Source organism: Aotus nancymaae, unplaced genomic scaffold, assembly GCF_030222135.1.
Source record: "Aotus nancymaae isolate 86718 unplaced genomic scaffold, 86718_ANA_hifiasm-v0.15.2.pri h1tg000018l, whole genome shotgun sequence".
NCBI classification, from domain to species: domain Eukaryota; kingdom Metazoa; phylum Chordata; class Mammalia; order Primates; family Aotidae; genus Aotus; species Aotus nancymaae.
The window spans coordinates 6,711,769-6,732,195 of NW_026988430.1; the positions used below are offsets into that span (position 1 = coordinate 6,711,769).

Here is a 20,427-nt window from a genome sequence, read left to right on the forward strand (position 1 = left end):
TGCTCCCTAACAGCTCTGAGTGCTGCTGGAAGGCCCTCCCAGCCAAGCCCTGGGCGAGCCAGGCTGCACCTCTGCCTCCCACACCCGGAGCTCCCAGGTCACTAGGACGATACTGGTCAGCATCCAGCAGTGAGGGACAATCAGCACTCTGAGGAGCAAGTAGACATGAGCCAGGGCTGCATCCTCACATGGCTGAATCCAACTTGTATTTCTCCTTTCTCTTGAGTCAAAGTCTCCAGTTATACCACTGTGTGCACTATGCCACCAAGGACAAGAGGCAGGGCGTAGGCAAAGCTGGCACTCAGATAGCAGCACACGGCCACACGCAACAGCCACAGTGCTTCCATGCTCCTGGTACAGTGAACCCACATCCAAAGCCTGGGCCTGAAGAACTCACACAGAGAGAAGCAAACAGTCCCATTCCCGATGTGGGAAAAGCTCAATGCCCAACAGATAAACAGTTTTGAGAGTGATGATACATCCACTTGCTAACATGCTACCTGGCCATTTAATGACCAGTGAGGACGAGGATTCAAGAAGCCCTCCAGGGCACCACTCACACCATCGAATGCAGCCAGCATGTCCTGGTGACCAGCAACCCCTGAAGGTGTGCAATAGAATTTCTCCAGCAGCTGCCCTGAAGCTGACACCGCTCAAGGCCCCACAGATAAAAACATGAAGTACACAGGTCTCCCAAGGGGCTCATGGTCGGTTCTGTTTGTAACACATGCAAGGATGGATAAAGATTGAGAGTTAACGAGAAAACAGCTATTACATGGACTGCAGGGATCAGCAGCAGGTTGGGAGGTTTTTGCTTGATTTGACCATTTTTTTAATATAAATGCCACTACACAGCACTTATCAGTTATTTTTTACGGGAGGGAAAGATGCCTGTCTGATGGAGCATACAGGACTTCTGATACGACCCTGGCAGAGCGGCTTCAATGGGGGGGTGTTGGTCATTCCTGGGAGAAGTAGGTGCAGTTAGGGAACCCCTACACTTCACTCTCCACAAACCGGACCTCACAGCTCCAGGTATTTAATGTAAACTGGCCTGGGAACAAGAAGACCAATTCAAGTCCTGGCTCTACCACCTAGTGGCCCAGGGCAAGGCACTATCTCTGTGATTCTCAGTTTTATCATCTACAATGGAAAAATACACATATTCCTTCCATACCATTTTTTATTAAAAAAAAAAAAAAAAGATCATGTCAGACACAAGCATACCTTGGGTAACTGCACAATCAAAAATGCCTCAAGGTCAGGAACATATACCCAGCACTTACACCGATACACAAACCAAACCAGTGCTCACAGGAGTGCTTCACAGTGGAAGCAGCCAGTGGGAGCCCCAGAAAAGCATTGTGCAGTTCAAGCACTGCAGGGTTTCTACTTCTGAGGGTAGGCCAAGGATCCAAATCCCACACTGGCTTCCTCACAGCAGGCTCCACCCTAGACTCCAAGCAGAGTGTTCATCCCCAGGAAAGTTCTTCAAGAGGGAAAGTTCCACACAGTACTGAAGAAGGGCCTACACCTGTAAGCAGAATGTGTGCAAACTATGGCTAATACAGTCTCCATAGTTTTCAGGTTGATTCTTGCCCTTTTCTTTTTCCCAAAAGAAAACATTTCCATACTCACAGCAAACAGGCTGTTTAATAATGTTTTCTGCATTTAAATTTGAAAGAGAAAGGATACCTGAGTAGCAGTCATCTGGCCCCCTTTCTAAGCTTGTAAATCATGGAAGACTTCAAGGTTGCCTCTCTTTTCTGGGACATTCCAATGTAAGTCAGTAAGACAGTGAGGGATGAGGGCACATTAAAGTCCAGACTCAAGCGTCATCCCTGCCAAGACTTTGTGTGTCCTGTGGCCACCCAGGTGGACTGTGAGAAAAGCAGGGGTGCTGAATCCAAGCATCTGGGGAGGGAAGCTTCTTGGCAGAGCTGTGACCACCTGCCTCACCACAGCGGGGTCAGCACACACCTCTGACCATGCTCTGAATGGGGAATTCTCTTTCAGAACAAGCCTGCCAGGGCCAACGAGCACTGGTCACCACTGTACACCTCTCAAGAGGCCACAGGCTTGTCCTGTGTTGACCAAGCTGTGCTAGAACTCCTAAGAGTTGTCCATGGGGCCTTGAGCCCTGGAAAATACTGTTCTGTTGCTGTACAATCACACAATTCTAAACCCAAACTATGTTCCTCAATGCAATCATCATCATCTGCCAGCCCAGGCTTCTGGGAGCAGCCAGCCACTCTGCAGGTGTTAAAGATAGAGCTATAGCCTCTGAAAGTGTTTCAACATCATCAGGACCCAGAGCCATGTCCAGGGAGGTAGCCCAGCCTCCGAAGAACACCAGCTCACCAGCTGGCAGGAAAGCACCCTGTGGGGAGGATACACACCCCAGCTATGGGAGCCCAAGGGTAGGTCTGCACCCCTCCCCACTGGCATTGGAGCTGACCCCAGGGCTTAGGGCATTATGAGCCCTTATGAACTCCATTTTATACCCGAGGAAACCGAGGCACACAGAGACTCAAGGTCTATCCGAGGCCACAGAGCTAGGAAGCGGTGGAAGCAGAACGGGAGCCAAGGCCACGTGGCTCCACATCTGGCCCTGGCCCTGGCCCATGGGACACTCTTCCACAGGTTAGCAGGTCACTCCAGAAGGTAAAGGTGACACAGGTGAATGGCATGTTCCCAAGTGAGATGTTCTCCCAGGGGTGGGGGTCTGGTCCTCACCAGCACAGCACTCAGTTCCGTCCCACATCCATGCAGCTGGGGCCACAGCCCTGTGAGGCTGCATGTAGGGGCTCAGGGACCCAGTGGGGCCCCCAAGCACATTGCCCATGAGGCACACATGGAAGGAAGAGCCCTACAGCCTTTACTTCCAGATGAGCCAGCCACAGACCACTCTTCCACAGCACACACCCAGCCTGGCCAACTGTGCAGGAGTTCAAGAAGCTGGTGAAGATGGCAGACTGTCCTCCAGAAAGACTCTTTCTTACCTGTGCCAAAACATCAAGCCTGGGCACAGGCTACCACCTCTACTCACCCCCAAAAAAGCTGGGCCAATAAGCCATCTACTTCAGAGTCTCATCAGTAAGGAGCTCAACATAATTTATCATCCAAATTGGGGTACTTGGGCAAGGAAAAGGGATCCTGCTAATTATGCCAGGACTGCTGGACCCAGAACTCAGAACAGCTGTGCCCACACCAGCACCTGCAGACTGCAATTGGCTCACCTCCCAACTGGGCCATTCCCTGCCCCCCATTCTGCTGCTCTCTATGGAGGCAGGTCAGGGATGCCCCTGATGTTTACCAGACACTGCAAGGCCACTGATGCAAAGATTGCAAAGCCTCTAAGAATACCAATAAGGAGATAAAGGCACGAAAGGTGGTGCAAAAGGACAGGAACTCACCACTGTGCCGGGGAGCAAAGCGGAGGAATTTGGGAGACTTCCCTGGGAGTGGGCAAAGGGCAGACTTCAGAAATTGGAAGTCAGGGGACACCACCTGTGGGAAGCTGACACAGCCACAGCCAAGCAGGCCCCAAGGCAGCGGCGCAGCCTAGAACAGTGAACTGCAATGCCCCTCCTATCGAGGCTGGCATGCTTCTCCAGCCAATGGCCCAACTTAAGCTTGACCAGTGGTCCACAAGGGTGGGAGTCCCTGAGGCTCTTTTTAGGGTCCCTGAGTCAAAACCATTTTTTTTTGAGACGGCGTCTCACTCTGTCACCCAAGCTGGAGTGCAATGGCATGACCTTGGCTCAATGAAACCTCCACCTGCCGTGTTCAAGCAATTCTCCTGCCTCAACTTCCTGAGTAGCTGGGACTACAGGCGCACGCCACCATGCCCAGCTAACTTTTGTATTTTTAGTAGAGATAGGGTTTTACCACTCTGTTCAGGCTGGGCTCGAACTCCTGACCTTGTGATCCGCCCACCTCGGCCTCCCAAAGTGCTAGGATTATAGGCGTGAGCCACTGTGCCTGGCCATCAAAACCATTTTCATAAAAATACTAAGACATCCTTTGCCCCTTCTCTCACTCTTTCACGAGAGTACAGTACAGCTGCCCAAAGGCTACAGGACATGCTATGGCTGCAGACTGCAGAAGCTCTGGGAATCCAGCTGTCTTTCATTACGACAGACAGTAAAGAGCTCTGCAAAGAAGTAAAAATGTGGGGCTATTTAGCAATTTTTTGTTTTAGAAAAGTTATTTTTCAGAATATATGTTACTTATGTGACTACGTAATAGGCTTGTTACTTTAAAGTGAATTTATGAATAGTTTTAAATTTTTCAGTTTTAACTTCTAATAAAAGAAACACCAATGAACATAACCCACGTAAACTAAAGCCTTCTGAGGGCCTCAATAATCAAGAGCATAAAAGGTCTGAAACCCCAAAAGTTTGAGAACTGCTGACCTAGGCACCCACTCCCCTAGCATGTCCCCATCTTTCTGCACCTCTGCTCGGGGAGCAGCCCTGTACTTCTCAGTTGCCATGGGCCTAAACACAAACATGCCTTTAAGTCTATCTCCTGATTTCTACTCAGAGTCCTTTCTATCCAACAGCACTACCTTAAAAGGCGACATCTAACCCAGACTTTCTCTCCGTGGCTGTGTTACATATGGTCCATCTGGAAATGAAACAGACTCCAAGGCACAGGCAGACAGGAAAACCTTTCTCTCAAAAATGCAGACCTCTGCCTTGGTGAGGAGGCCAGGAGGAGGGAATACCTGTTTCCCCAGGGACCTGCAGCCCTCCCTCGGTCCCCACTCCCCACGACCCTGGAGCTCTGTTCCCGGGTCCCCACTCCCCAAGGCCCTGGAGCTGTCCCCCCAGATCCCCACTGCTAATAGTCCTGGAGCTCTCCTCCCCGGGTCCCCACTCCCCACAACCCTGGAGCTCTCCTCCCGGGGTCCCCACTCCCCACAGCCTTGGAGCTCTCCTCCCCAGGTCCCCACTCCCCACAGTCCTGGAGCTCTCCTCCCCGGGTCCCCACTCCCCACAGCCCTGGAGCTCTCCTCCCCGGGTCCCCACTCCTAATAGTCCTGGAGCTCTCCAATCCCCATGGCCTTGGAGATCTCCTCCCCGGGACCCCACTCTCCACAGCCCTGGAGCTCTCCTCCCTGGGTCCCTACTCCTAATAGTCCTGGAGCTCTCCTCCCTGGGTCCCCACTCCCTATAGTCTTAGATCCTTCCCTGGGTCCCTGCTCCCCATGGCCCCTGGAGTCCTCTCCCTTGGTCCCAGTCTGCAAAGAGGGACTTGAAGGACCTCAAACATAGGCACCTTTACTATGCCACGGGAATAACATCCCTGAGCCTGGAGAGGATTCAGAAAAGCAGGGGACTCCACTGGAATGTGCTTCTGTCTGTGTTCCCTAGAACAGCTCAACCAGCACTGGCATGAAGGGTAGTGCCTGAGCTAACCACCTGGGCCTTGGCTACCACCCCTAAATCATCCCAGGTCACCTCTGTGGAAAAGATGCCATTGGGGAGGGGCCTGGAGGATGCTTTGACTGTATGTCAGTGTTCTCTTTCTTAAGTCAGGTGGTAGGTTCATGAGCATTCATTTTTATTAGATTTATATTGTAAATGTATACTACTTGTATGCTTTTATGTACATCCGATACTACATTCTATTAAAAAATATTACTGCAAGTATTATAATACACTAGTGGTTCTACAGCACATCAAACTGTGAAGATCCCTGGAGGTCATGCTTGAGGGGCCACCTCAGGTGTAGGATGGGGCAGGGGGTGGGAGGTCAAGGTGGTCTCATAGCTGGGGCCATTCCTCTTCCTGGTCTTCAACATGAGAACATTCAAGCATCATATACGTGATCTCCATGTTTCATTTCAAGCGGCTGGGTGTTCTGCTGCCAAATAAATGAAGCTTGAAAACTGGTAACAGTGACGAACAGCTCAGAGAAGGCCTTTTCCCTCTAGCTGACCCCAAGGTCCTCTGGGGACGACTGTGGGGCACCATGGGCCAGCAGCTCCTAGCACCTAGCACTGTGAACACTCCATGTCTCCCTGGGTTCTCCAGCCTTCAGCTCCCATGCTCCACAGCCCTCCTTCCAATGATGTTTAAGGATTAACTTGCCTCTTTCTTGGCAGCTCAGCTGATCTTCAGGTCAGACAAAAAGGAAAGAAAGAAGGCATGCACCTCCTAGCAGCTGAGCTATCCCTGCACCTGCATGGCCCCCTGTGCCATTGCCTCATGGTGGCATTTCATGTGTGCGACTCTTGAGGGATACTCCAGGAACCCAGTTTCCATCCTGGACTCCTCTGTGAGGAGCACCAGGCTTTGGGTGGGCACTATTCGGGACCCACCCATAGCCCTCCCATCCAGTAGTCTGTAGGGCTGACATCTGGCTCCAGGTGCTGATGCCAAACAGCTCATTCACAGAACGGCCACAGGCCAGCAAGTTCTCTCCTAGGGTCCACTCAAAAGCTGAAAGTAGGTGTTCAGACAAATGTCCGCACACCTGTGTTCACAGCAGCACTATCCACAACAGCCAAAAGGGTGAAGCAATCCCAGTGTCCACCACCCATAAAAGGAATGAATTCTGACCTGTGTTACAAGGTGGATGAACCTTGCAAGCATTATGCCAAGTGCAAGACGCCACAGACAAAAGGTTACATACGGTATGATTCTGTTTTGACAAAATTTCCAGAATAAGTAAATCCATAGAAGCACAAAGCAGATTTGTGGTTACTGGGGACCAAAGGCAGGGGTGACTGCCTAATAGTTATGGGGGGGCGTCTTTTGAAGCAATGGAAATGCTTTCAACTGAAGAGGGGTGGTGGTTGTACAACACTGTGAATGTGCTAAATGCAATGGAATTGTACATGTTAAAATGGTTAATTTTATGTTGTGTGAATTTCACTTCAAAAAAAAAACACCCTCAAAATCAAGAAACCACACACACAGTTCACCCCATAATGGCACCAGGGCGGCAGGGCCCACAGCTGCTGGCCAACTATAAACTATCCCCCAACTCCCACTGGGCTCCTGGTCACCCCCTGCCCACACACAGGCCCTGCAAGCCCAGCCCCAGTCCCTGATCCTGCTCCCCTGTACTCCAGCTGGAGGGGGAAAGTCACATTTTAAAAGCCTCTTCCCTGTTTGGTCTTGACAAACAGCCCATGGCCACAGGATTTTTGGAACATGACGCCATTCATGGCAAAGGGAAGAAAGCTGGAGAATGCATGGGGATGAACTTCTGGGGCAACATCTTTGCAAGGAAGTCACACCCTGTTCCTCAAAAAGCTGTCCTTCCCATTCAGAAACAGGTAAGACAGAAGTATTGTAGAAGGAGGAGCAAAAAAGGGACAGGAAAGCTAAAAGAGGTCACCCTTCTCCACACACACCGAGGTGGTCAGGCCCACTCCTGGACACTAGGGGCCAAGGGGGCCACACACGGACAAAGAGTGATCATCTCAAGGCCGAGCTCAGCCTTCTCAGGTCATGTGGAGACAGAGAAGGCCCAGAGTCCCACAGCTGGGTTTCCTTCTGGCTTTGCCACCAGAGGAGCTGCCTTAGGCACATTATACTACCTCTCTACCGTTCTCTTATCTCCACCTTCTGAGGCTGCTGTAAATATAAATGAGCTAATAGTGGCACAGGGCAATTCCTGTCAGTTACGAATACCACCAACAGAGCAACAACACAATCCCAGAGCAGGCCACCCTTCAGCAATTTCTGTATAAGAAAACCTCCACACCATAGAAGGCCAGGTGCTAGCTGGCCGGGCCCCCCAGGAAGAGGACTCCTAAGCTCGCAGGCTCACGGGGTTTCCAGGTGGGAATGGAGATGTGGAATTGAGAAGCAGTGGGCTGTCTGCCGAGGTGCATCTGCCTGTTAGAAGAGCTAGTTCTCAGGCTCAAAAGAAGAGGCTTCCTCTTGTTTAGATCTCATAGAAGGGTCCCCTCAGCAGAGGCTCCTTTCCCTGCACTGGTGAATGACTTGTAAAGGCTGGAGGTGAGGTGGACAGAGAGGCTGGAAGGACCTGCCCGCCAGCTGAGGGGACCCACTCAACACCGGTGACCAGAGGGCCATGAAACGTCCTGGCCAGATCTCCCACCCAACCGGTGATTTGGGACTAGACCCAGGTCCCCGGCTCTGGGCTCCTCTGTACCTTCCTTGGGCATTTCAACCATGCCCGGCACAAGGATTTTTCCTTCTCAGACAACTGTAAGGCAGTTGCCCCACAGGATACCAGTGAGATAAGCATGGCTTCTCTCAATCCTCTCCTACTCCCTTCAAAGTGATTCCTAAAGTTGGGATCTGCTCTGCCCTTCATGGGATCTGCATGACTTCACTGGGCTTGATAGAGGCACAGAAGTGGCCTCTCTAGTGGCCTCTAATGTTAAATCCTAAACTGATGATGCCTGGCCCCTTCACTTCCTACCCTCTAAAAAACAAATTTATTTTTAACAAAGGGTCTTGCTCTATCACCCAGGTTGGAGTGCAGTGGTGTGATCTGGGCTCACTGCAAACCTCTGCCTCCTCTCACAGGCAATCCTTCCGCCTCAGCCTCCCAAGCAGCTGGGACCGTAAGCATGTGCCACCATGCCTGGCTACGTTTTTCAATTTTTTGTGGAGACAGGGTTTCCCTGTCTTTCCCAAGCTGATCTAGAACTTCTGGGCTCAAGCAATCTGCCCCCCTTGGCCTCCCGAAGTTCTGGGATAACACGTGTAAGCTATAGCACCTGATGTAAAGATTCTTAAAATCTTACACAGCAGGCCCTCAAATAATATCATTTTATTCAACATTGATTTGTTATAAAAATGTTGGGGAAAAAAAAAAGGATTCCGGTGACCACTGTCTGCGTGGAGTTTGTGTGCTCTCATGTCTGCATGGGTTTTCTCTGGGTACTCTGCTTTCTTTCACATCTCAGAGATGAGCACATTCTTAGATGTGAAATGGCACATCTAAATGGTCCCAGTCTCAGCAGGTGTGGGTGCGAGGGTGTCCTGAGGTGGGACAGCATCCTGTCCAGGCTTTGTGCCCTTGGGAGAGGTTCCAGACACCTGTGACGTTGAACTGGAATAAGTGAGCTGGAAAATGAATGAATGAATACGGGTAACTGTCAACTAAAAATTCATCAAGTCTACAATAATCATACAAATACACAACAATAAGCTACACAGTAAGAAGCACCCAGCGGACTCGCCACTTTTGTTCTTGTTTTTGAACTTCCCGGTTACAATAGGAGGTGTGCCTTATGGTTTTCACTTTGCAGACATTTATTCCTTGATTTAACCCACCACCGTAACTGTCATCACTCACTGATTCACCAAAACTTGGATAAATAATGATCTTACTTGTTTTTATTCATCTTTCTGAAATGTATGATTTAATAGCTCACATGTATTTCCATGCTTAATATTAGAAGTATTTTGGATCTTTATTTAGACGTTTGATTATTTTTTTTGTAACCAGAAATATGCTGTAAAACCTTAAATCCTGTTTATATCAATAAGCTTATGATAAAATTGGTTTGGTTGTATGTTGTTTTGCTTAAAGTAGCAGTTTCCAAGAGCCTATCAACAACGATAAGTGAGGACTTAACTGTACTTATACATTCTGAAAAATCAAACACACACAAGGCAAACCGACTTTGTCCTTCCAGTCCTCAAGGGGCTGACATGAGGAAGCTGCTAGGGTGGTGCAGAGCAGCTCAGTGGGAGAGGAGACAGCCTGAGCTTCTGTTTAATGGGCATGGGACAGACAGAAACAGGTTTGAAGGCCAGCTCGCTCACAAAATCACGGTGGAAGGTCCCCTCCCTGGGCTGTTTTCTCAGCAGTAACCTAAGAGGGATCGGGACCCAGCACTCCCTGTACTGCCTCTGCCCCATCCTGCCCAGGGTCTGGCCCATGGTGGACGTTCAAGCGCAGATGGGCCAGCATGCTAAGTGAGAGCTTCCATACTGCATGGTCTATAGCTGATAAAACGGATCCCACTTACTAAGCACCTACCATGTAACCCAGTATTTACAAACTCAGCCCTTGCCACAGCAATCTTGCGGTTGCTGAGGGCTTTGCAAGCATCTTCCACTATCCTCATCAGGACTCAAAGCCATGGGCACTATTATTATAACCCCCCAGTTTTCAGATGAGGGGCACAGATGCTTCAGCTCTAAGTAACTTGCACCCATCAGCATGGAAAATGGAGCAAGAATGGAAACTCAAATCTGGGCTCGCCACCATTCCAATTCCCTTGTCTGGGCACACTGAAATGAAAAGTGGGACTGTGTCAGATTTCTAGGTCAGAGCAGGTCCCCAAGCAGAAGCCATACAAATGCCCTGACTCCCTGCTCTGCCGGGCCCTGAGGCTCCTGAGCCCCAAGTGGCTCACTCAGTCCTGACAGTAAGGCTCTGGGTGTGGCATCAGGAGACCCAGGAGACATGGCCCCTTTCTCTGGCTCAGCTGGGGCCCCCTGCAGCTGCTCCCCCTTCCCTTGGTTCCTTTAGCTATGGGCAGGACCACGAGAAGGTCAGAAGCTTTGTGTGGAAAATGCGCCATGGGTGCTTGTGGGTCTGTTAAAACCAGTGCCTCGGAACCTACAGAGATCAAGGGCAAAGCTATTTCCTGATTCTGAATTCCTCTTTCACAGGGAAAAAATTGTGCTTCCTGTTCAGAGCTGTGCCAAAGGTGTGGTTGCTGCCTAGGCCAGTAGCCCATGTTGGGGATGTGGGGCACCCCAAAGCTGAGGGGAGGTGAAGACCTGGGCGACGCCCTGAGCAACAGCCTGCACCATTCACACACACACCCCACCACACACCCAAGAACTAAGGAGTCCAAGTTGGGGCAAGGCCCTGTTCCTGATAGCAAAGGTTAGCACTTATCAGAGACAAGGTAGCCAAACAGGACTTCAGAAAAAAAACATGTTGGCCTTCCTGTGACCTAGGCAGGTCGATGAACCTCTCCAGGTCTCAGTGGTTCCATCTGCCAATTGGAGACAATTTCTCACCTGTATAACATGGGGGAAAGGAGGAGAGGGCGGGTACAGACAGCCCCAGCAGGTCCCTTTTCCCAGGGCTAGGAACTAGAAGTCCATTAAACAGCTGTGATTTGTTCTGCAATATTGCAATATATGAATCTCCCTACCACCCATCCGTCCCAAGCCAAACAAAAACACTAAAGCATTTACAAAGCAAAGTGGCCTTCCCAAGGACAGAGAGGATGAGTCTGGAGCCAGGGTAGATGCTGGCATGGGAGGTGAGCTGTGCATCACAGCCCCACTGCTGAGCAGCTCAGTGACCTTGGACAGGCCGCTCAACCTCTCTGAAAATTCAGTGTCCTCTTCACCAAGGGAGGCCTTGCTGCCATCAGCCCTGCTGGCCATCCTTGCCTGCTGAGGCCTGTGCGAAATCACAGGATATGACACAATATAGTAGACAGAGGTTCAAAGGATCCAGCAGGCCCATCCACTCAGAGTCTTGCTGGAAGGCAGCTCTGACACCAGGGCCACCTCCAGCACAGCTTTCAACTGCCAAGCCGAGCCCAAGGGGAAGGAGTCAGAAGGGTTACAGGCTCCAGACAAAAACCAGGCTCCGGTTTCATGTGAACTAGGATGACCCTGACTGAAAAAACCACTGAGTGGTTTGGAAGATTCCAGTTCCAACTTCCAGAGATGAAATGCCAGTGACTCAACCCCCTAGATGCTCTTGTCCCCAACGGAAGTGACAATACCTTGAGTGCTGGGTAGGGCATGGGGCTTCATCCCAAAGCAGCTGTGAGACTGCCTTAATTGCTGAAACTGGAAAAAGCACAAAATCTAGGACAGAGTGTTTGAACCTGCCCCATATGGCCCCAGAGATGACCCAAGGCTCCCCCCAGGATGACAGGCCCAGCTCCAGGCTTTGGACCGCATCGCCCAGAGCCACACTGCTTTTAATGAAAGCTTGAAAACTATCCACCTGGTCCAACTGTGTCATTCAGCTGGGAAAAAGTGGCTAGGGGAGTGAGTTTCCCAGGATAAAAGAAGAGCTTGTTTTCTTAGGTCAGATGCTTCCAAATTAGCACCCAATGATCCTCCACGTCCAGCAGTAGGATGTCTTTCCCTGTGCCACGCTGCCACGCTCTCTCCCTTTTTCAAGACTAAGTGGCAGCTTGGAACAACTTAAACATTCCGAGTTGAATGTTTTATTTCTGCTAAAGAGCATTAGGGTCCTATTAATCATGAGGTTGCCCAAAGAAAGGCTACTTCCCCAAGAGGCCGCAGCCAGTGTGCTTCCTGGAACATCCCTTACCACGGAGGGGAACTCCTCCATTCCATCAGCACACTATTCCCTCCCTACAAACACAAGGCAGGCACACGCTTTACAGGTGGGAGACATAAGTCACCTTCCTGGGTCACCCTGCACATTTGTGCCAAGACGAGAACACAGGCCTTGGACTATAGTCCTATGTGACAAGGGACACAGAACTCAGAGGAAAAGGTCGGTAACAGGCTAGAACCCAGGGGAAAAAGCAAGGGTGCAACTACATGACACTGAAACATCATACATCCAATCTAGAGCGGGACACATGGACACACCAGCCTGCCCCCCAAGGCCCTCACCTGCTCCCCATGGGACAGTCCTGAAGCCCTGGCCAGCACCCTTCTTGCCCCTAAACTCTGCCTCTGGGCAGGGGGTCAGGGTCAGAGCCCCGAACAGCGCTTCTAACACACCAAAAGAAGCCACCAAAGACGTGATAGTCAAACAAAGAAACTTCAAAAGTTGGCAATAGACTCCAAGAGCCAAGGAGCAGTGGGGACACAAACAGGAGTAATACATCCTAGAGAAGCAGCACTCCAGGAACCTTGCAACCCAGGGCCTGAGGGAGGGAGGGAAGAAACTCACCACCACCTGTGCCACCCCAGGACTGCCGCCAGGACTGCAGACAGCAGCCACGCCACTGGGTTACTAAGCAGTGGGAAAGTGGTCTGAGCTGAAATGTGCTGTAAGGTAAAATGCGCACATCATAACTTTTTTACATGGTGAAATGATAGTATTTTGGATATGTCTGGTTAAATAAAATATAATTAAAATTAATTTCACCTCTTTTTACTTTTTTAATGTAGCCACTAGAAAATCTAAAATTTCCTATGTGGCTTCTAGTACAGCTTTAGAGGACAGGGCTGGTCTAACTGAGGGGTGGTACACTGTGTCTCTGTGCCAAATCTGGCCCACGACCTGCTTTTCTAAGACCTCCTAACCAAGAACAGCTTTTACATTTTTAAATGGCTATATCCTACACAAACTCCTCGATTTTTGCCTGTTGGCCTGCAAAACCTAAAATATTTACAAGATTCTTTTGAGTAAAAGACTCTGGGATTTGATGAAAGCTTGAAACCCACTGACTTGGTCCAGTTGTGTCATTCAGGTGGGAAAGAGTGGCTTGGGGAAGGAGTTCCCAGGATAAAAAAAAAGAGTCCTTCAAAAAAAATTGCCAATCCCTGGTGTAGACTCTAGAAACAATCAGATATTCACTCTAGGTGACACAAGGAGCAGAAGGCAGGTGTGTAGGTGAGAAAGAAATTCTTGTACAGAGAATCCCTGACTTAGGATTTTGAGTTTGTGATAGGTCTGATGGGTTCACCTGGATGTACCCCCACCGTAAGTCCCTCAGAAGTCATGGAGCACTTGGAAGTGAATAATTCAGTGGCGTTTAGCACATTTCACATGTTGTATAACCAGCACTTTTATCTAGTTCCAAAACATTTCATCACCCCCAAAGTAGAACTCCAGTCTCATTAGCAGTCATTTCGCATCGCCCATCCAACCCTCAGCCTCTGGCAACAATCAATCTGCTTTCTGTTTCTACAGATTTACGTGTTTTGGACATCTTACACAAATGGAATCATACAGTATGTGACACATGACCTTTCATGCCTGCTTAGCACAATGTTTTCTAGGTTCGTCCATGTTGTAGCATGTCTCAGCGCTTCGCTCCTTCTTAGAACTGAATGATATTCCATGGTACAAAAGCACCATGATTTGCTTATCTACTCATTAGTGGATGGACTTGAATTGTTACCACCTTTTGGCTATTGTGAGTAGCGCTGTTATGAACATTTGCATACAAGTATTTGTTTGAATATACCTGTCTTCAATTCTTCTGGGCATATACCTAGGAGTGGGATTGCTGGCTCATGTGGTAGGTTCAATGCTGAAGTTTTTGAGAAACCCCCAAACTGTTTCCACAGCAGCTATACCATTTCATTCCCACCAGCAACGCACAAGGGTTTTAACTTCTTCACATCCTCACCAATGTGTTATATATAATTCTAGCCATCCTGACTGGTATGCAGTAGTATCTCACTGTGGTTTCTATTTGGGTTTTCCTGATGACGATGCTGAAAATTTGGTGCTTGGCAGTTTGAAATAGGATTTTGTGTGTCTGAGATTTTTGACAAGCTCCCTGCCAAACAACAAACCAACCCATGTTACAGATCTTCTACAAGGGTGAATGTGAAATCTCCCCATTGCCTCTGAGATACACATTAAGTCAAATCAGGAAGTCCTATGCCTTAGAACTTATATGAATGTCACAGGAACAAAGGAAACCTGATGAAATGCTTCCCTGAGACCTCATCCTGGCCTACACCCTCTATGTCTGAAATTCCTACCCTGAGGCCCCTGCACCCTTGGCAGTGGGGTATGGGACACACCAGGAAGACTAAGAACCCTGGGAGAGAGCAAGACTAAGCTCATTTGCAGATGGGAAAACAGAGGCCTGAGCAACGAAAATGACCCAGCCAAGGTCCCACGAAAAACAGGGCTACACAAAGAACTAGAAAGAGGCTTGTGGGCAGTGGCTCCTTTCACAGAGGCAATGCCTGAAGTTACACAGTCAGCAGGAGAATGAGACAGCACCTCCAGATCAACACCCACTGAGAGCCCACATGGATGTGGAAGCTGAGCACCCTGGGTTCCAGACTTGCTTCTCCCACTAACGCCCACCCCTCTGATTCACCTCCCGGCCTCTGCATCTGCTTCCCTTCTGCCTGTCCACTACATGTGTGCTCCCTAGGCTGGTTCCTCTCCTTTCACTCTATGTAGACTCTTGAGTGCTCGAACTCACTCCCATGATTTCAGCAACTACCTCCACATCCAAGACTCAACAATTCCTACCCAGCTTCCCTCTACTTCCATAAGGTCAAACTTACCATGTTATTTTTTACCCTTACCCATCCCCCCAATTTACTCCAAATCTGTTCTCAATCTCTGTTAAAGGTACACTTCTAACTACCCCAGGTTCCTCAACACTGACCTCTGATAAACCGACAACCTCCTGTTCCTAGTGTCTGATTCCTTCCATCCTCACCAGCACTGATCTGGAGAGAAGGCCTTTACTGTAATTCACCTCCTTTAACAGCCTCCAGTAGATCGTCTGCCTTTAGCCAGAATTATTTTACGAAAAACAAGCCTGATAGATTAAAAAGCTAAGCATTAAAATAGCTATAAAAGAATCTGAGAAATTATTTTACAAATCTTGGAAAGTGGGCCTTAAATATGACATTAAAACCACAAACTAAAGGAAAACAGACTTAACTGCATTCATATTATGAAAAAGAAAAATGACCACACATAAAAGACAAGTGCCATTCTGGGAAAAAATACCTGGAATATACGGCAAGCATCGGACTAACATCTAGAGCAGGGTCAGCAAACTATGGCTCGCAGGCCACATCATGCCAGCTGCCTGTTTTTGTAAATAAAGTTATTTATTTATTTTTTATTATTATTATTTTTAGAAAGAGTTTTCACTTTGTTGCCCAGGTTGCAGTGCAGTGGCACAATCTCGGCTCACTGCAACCTCTGCCTACCAGGTTCAAGCAAGTCTCGTGCCTCAGTCTCCCGAGTAGCTGGGATTATAGCCATGTACCACCGGGTCCGGCTAATTTTTGTAGTAGAGACAGGGTTTCACCATGTTGGCCAGGCTGGTCTCGAACTCCTGACCTCAGGTCATCCGCCCACCTCACCCTCCCTAAGTGCTGGGATTACAGGCATGAGCCACCACGCCCTGCTGGTAAATAAAGTTTTACTGGAACACAGCCATACTCATTCGTTAATGTGTTGTCTACAGCTGCCTTTGTGATGAGACGGCAAAGTTGCACAGTTGTCACAGAGACCATACGGCCCACAGAGACTAAATTATATTTACTCTTTGGCCTTTTACCAAAAAAGTTTGCAGACCCTTGACCTGAAGCACTTATAGAAAGCTCCTACAAATCAACTGGGGGAAAAACTAACCTCACAGAAAAATGGGCAAGCAATACGAACAGGCAATCCACAAAAGAAACAAAAATAGTAAATACTATAAAAAGAGGCTCAACCTCACCAGTAATTAGGAAAATTATTAGAGAATTAAATCATTTGATAATATCCAGACCTGGAAATGTTATGACACAGTCTTTTTTGGAAGGCAATTTCATGGTATCTGAAAAAAAATGTAATGCACTTGATGTCAACCCAGCCATTCTATTTATAGGTATCTGCCCCCAGAGAAATACTTTCATCCGTGCTTACACGCACACATACCCAAAAGCATTTATAAGGCTGTTTGCAGAAACATTCACTGTATATGACACCAAAACCTGTAAGTAACCTTGATGTCCATCAATAAGGGAATAGGTTAAATTATAGTACACTCCTAAAGGCCCAGTATGCAAAGTGGTTCTGGCATATTTATATGTAACACCATGAAAAGAATGCCAAGACATACTGTTAAGCAAAAAAACAAGAAAATGTCACAGCACAAATACATGCACACAGTTCAGGACAAAAAGGTTTAACTGTATATTTGAGTCCATATGTCACCGAGAAATGCACAGGAAAACTGGAAGACAAATGACACTCTGTGAACAGGGGCCTGGGACAAGTAATAAAGGACGATCACCTATCACTTATCCCAGATCACTCTGAATTCCCGTGAGGAGAAGGCAAAGAACTCCTCTGCTCCAAGCTACCATTCTCAAGGCACCCTCCGCAACATAACCATCCCTGACATTATTGTCCTCGTCATGTGTTTATGGCCACAGAAGCAGGGAAAGTAACATTTGCTTCAAAATCCTGGCTCCATCCCTGAACTAGGCAAGTCGCTTTCTTTCTCTGGGTTTCAGTCTTCTCATCAGTCAGAGGAAGCGGTTATGTTAGCTGATGTCCAAGTCCCTTCCAGATCTGATGCCCTAATACAGTCCCTGCAAGAGGTTTCTGTGCCTCTCTAGAGGAAAAACAAACAAACAAAACCCACAGCTGAGGAAATAAAGCTCAAACCAAGAAAGCTCAGAGAAATGTCTGCTCCTGGGAAGATGACATCTCAAGAGCAAAAGCCGGCCAAGGCTGCTCATCACCTCCCTGGGCCCAGTATCCTCTCCACTTAAACAGGGGTGGCCTCAATGGTGGCTGATGTATCTTCCAGCTTTGACCATCTAAAATAAGCTCAAGGCTGGGAGGGGCAGGAAGCAGGGGCTTGGGGGAGACTGATGGGAACCGATTGGTTGAGGTTTTCTAATGGAGCCATAAGGATGAGAGTGAGAGGCTGGGGGAGGGCCGGATGCAGAGAGCAGCAGAGAAGGCTGTTGGCAACAGCCCTGAGTCTCCCTCCTCTCTTTTCAAGAGCAGTTTCTTCCTGAAAGATCCCAGGAGGTAGAAGGCTGGGCTAATCTCTCCCAGCACAAATAACCCCACTCATTATTTCAGAAACTACCACTCCAGTTGTGCCCTGAAGGTCTCAGGCCTGTTTCAAAACCCACAATTCAACTTTGAATACAGTGAGAGTATTTTAAGTTTGCCTCCCCCAGTAAATCCAATTAATGATCAACAGATTAAAAAAAAAACTTAAGCAGATTGTACTCAAACATGCAGATTCCATTCTAGTTTAAGCTTAAGAATCCACAAACAGCCCCTATGAGGTGTAAAGTTACCAATTTTGACAATTGCTTAGAATAACCAGGAAACTTACAAACCTCTGTCAGAACAACCCTTGACCAGAAATCTCTAAAAGTGGCAGGATATTTTGGTTTGTTAAACTGTAAGGGAAAAATAATAAAATAAGATTTCCTGCTTTTCATAAATGGTCAGTGAAGGAGGTAAGCCAGGGACCAGGATTCCCAATTTACAGATAAGGAAATTAAAATATAGAGGTATAGGGATTTGTTCAAGGTCACACGGGTGAAAGTGACAGCCCAACACTTGAAGCAAAGTCTCCCAACACTTGAAGCAAAGTCTCCCAACTCCTCCTCATCACATAAACTGTTTCCCCCCAAAAAAGCATTCAAATGAGATGAGTCAAGGTTTCCTTTGCACTCCAGAACACCAAGGTAACTGAGTAACTGAGTTCTACGCGTCCCAAGTAGACCTTCCCTAAAGTCCTTGGTATCTTAACCATCTATGACTTTGCAGCCTTGAGTGTTTCCTTAAGCTTTTGCGTTTAGATGAAAATAATCTTTTGCAGGGCGCGGTGGCTCAAGCCTGTAATCCCAGCACTTTGGGAGGCCGAGGTGGGTGGATCACGAGGTCAAGAGATCGAGACCATCCTGGTCAACATGGTGAAACTCCGTCTCTACTAATACAAAAAATTAGCTGGGCATAGTGGTGCATGCCTGTAATCCCAGCTACTCAGGAGGCTGAGGCAGGAGAATTGCCTGAACCCAGGAGGCGGAGGTTGCGGTGAGCCGAGATCGTGCCATTGCACTCCAGCCTGGGTAACAAGAGCGAAACTCCGTCTCAAAAAAAAGAAAAAAAAAAAAAAAGAAAAAAAAGAAAATAATCTTTTTCCTGGCGGTTGGAAACCTGACCTCAGAGAAAGGCCCCACGCCCCAGGCCATAACCCCTGCCCCACCACCCTACTCCAGTCGGCCATGTAAACAAGTCAAACCCTGGGTGCACTGAAGTGGCGTTAAAACCAACCAGGCCCCTTCACTTCAAAGCAACATTTTCAGTCTAAAGGGTGGTTCTGCGACAGGAGAGGCTACAACCAGGTCACACTGGACTGGAATGTGAAGGGAGCTCCCCTGCCCTCACTCAAGAGGCTGAAGGCTCTGAAGAGGATGGAGAAGATGGCTGTGGGGAAGACACCCAGGCACATCCCAAGGAGGCGCACACAAGGGCTCAGAATCCTGGAACTGTAATTCAAAGAGCAATCACTGCAGGGGTTCCGGAGGGCCATGAGGATTGCAAACAAGCCTCTTGGGGCCTTTTGGCAATACAAATTCCCCATCTCCCAAAGCCAGAACGCTGTTTAATGGCTATGACTCTAATGCAGGTTTGGGAGCTACAACTAGTTCAAAACCCTGTTTGACAGAGAAGGCTGGGAGACAGAAACCAACATTCCCGCGGACCCACAGGTCTTCTCACCCCTAGGCCAGTGACCAGGGAACTGGTCCCACCTCTTCCCTCAACTACAGTCTCCCAGCCTAAGTTCAAGAGCAAGACCCTCCTCGCCAGACTCGGACACGCTTCGCCTCTATCCAGTCCTTGACGGTGATGATGATTCCGAATCGGGGCAGGCTGGGTCCCCCTAGATGGGAGCCCACAGTCGTCCCCCAATAATCCGCCCCCTGGGGCCACTCTGACTGGACAAGTCCAAGTCCCGTCCCAAGCAAGCCTCTGAGGGGGGTCCCGTCAAACGGCATCCAATCCCCAAGCGCTTTGTTTCTACTAAGCGAAACCAGTCACTTTTGAGTCACCCAAAAAGCATCGATCACACACAGTCGGGCAATGGGAACAGGAAAGGATGTTATTTTTCGGCATACTCGAGAATTTTTCCTTTGTCTAGGCTCTGTCAATGCACTTCCCGTCCCCATCCCCATGTCCCAGGACTCGCGCATTTCCCTGCTCCATTTTTATTTTCCCCGCAGTCCTCGGCGGCGCCCCAGCCCCCGGCCCGCCCGGGCCTGGGCCGCGCCTGCTCGCGGCTTCCCGGACAGAGATGCCGGGCCGGCCCCGGCCGCTCACCTGCGTCAGGTCCTCGTCATTGAGCAGATGCGACTCGCGGGGCTTGAAGCAGTTCTGACACTTGCTCTTGTTAAAGATGTTGGCCTGGAATTTCCTGCACGGGTTCTCCTTGGCCGCCGACATGGTCGGCGCGGCGGCTGCGGCGGCGGCGGCGCAGGCCCGGCCGGCCTGGCGCTCCCGGCGGGCTCGGGGCTCAGCGCGGCCGCCGCCGCATCCCTCGCCGGCCCCGCCGCAAGTCCGGCCCGGCCTCCTATCCGGCCGGCGGCTCGCTGCACGCGCCGAGGCTCCTACGCCGCCCGGGCCTCACAGCGCGCGCGACGCCCCGCGCCCGCCCGCACCGCCGCCGCCCGGCCGCCGCGGGCCCATGGACGCGGCCTCGGGCCCGCTGCCCCCCGCTGCGGCCCGCCTCTCAGGCGCCGGTCGCCGCCGGCCCGGCTAGTCCGCGCCGCCGCCGCTGCCCTCGGCGCCCCG

The 20,427-nt window shown here is 49.6% G+C and overlaps 1 protein-coding gene across 6 annotated transcripts in view; it reads right to left on the reverse strand.

Annotated features, from left to right (window-relative positions):
* The window catches only part of MPRIP (myosin phosphatase Rho interacting protein), a 152,892-nt gene extending 132,795 nt beyond the window's left edge, over nt 1-20,097 (reverse strand). For all 6 annotated transcript variants that reach the window (XM_064378207.1, XM_064378208.1, XM_064378205.1 and 3 more), the window contains exon 1: nt 19,957-20,097. In XM_064378207.1, coding sequence (XP_064234277.1) covers nt 19,957-20,079 — 123 coding nt within the window. In that variant the 5' untranslated portion in view covers nt 20,080-20,097. The remainder of the gene's footprint in view (nt 1-19,956) is intronic.
* Between the last annotated feature and the right edge of the window lie 330 nt (nt 20,098-20,427).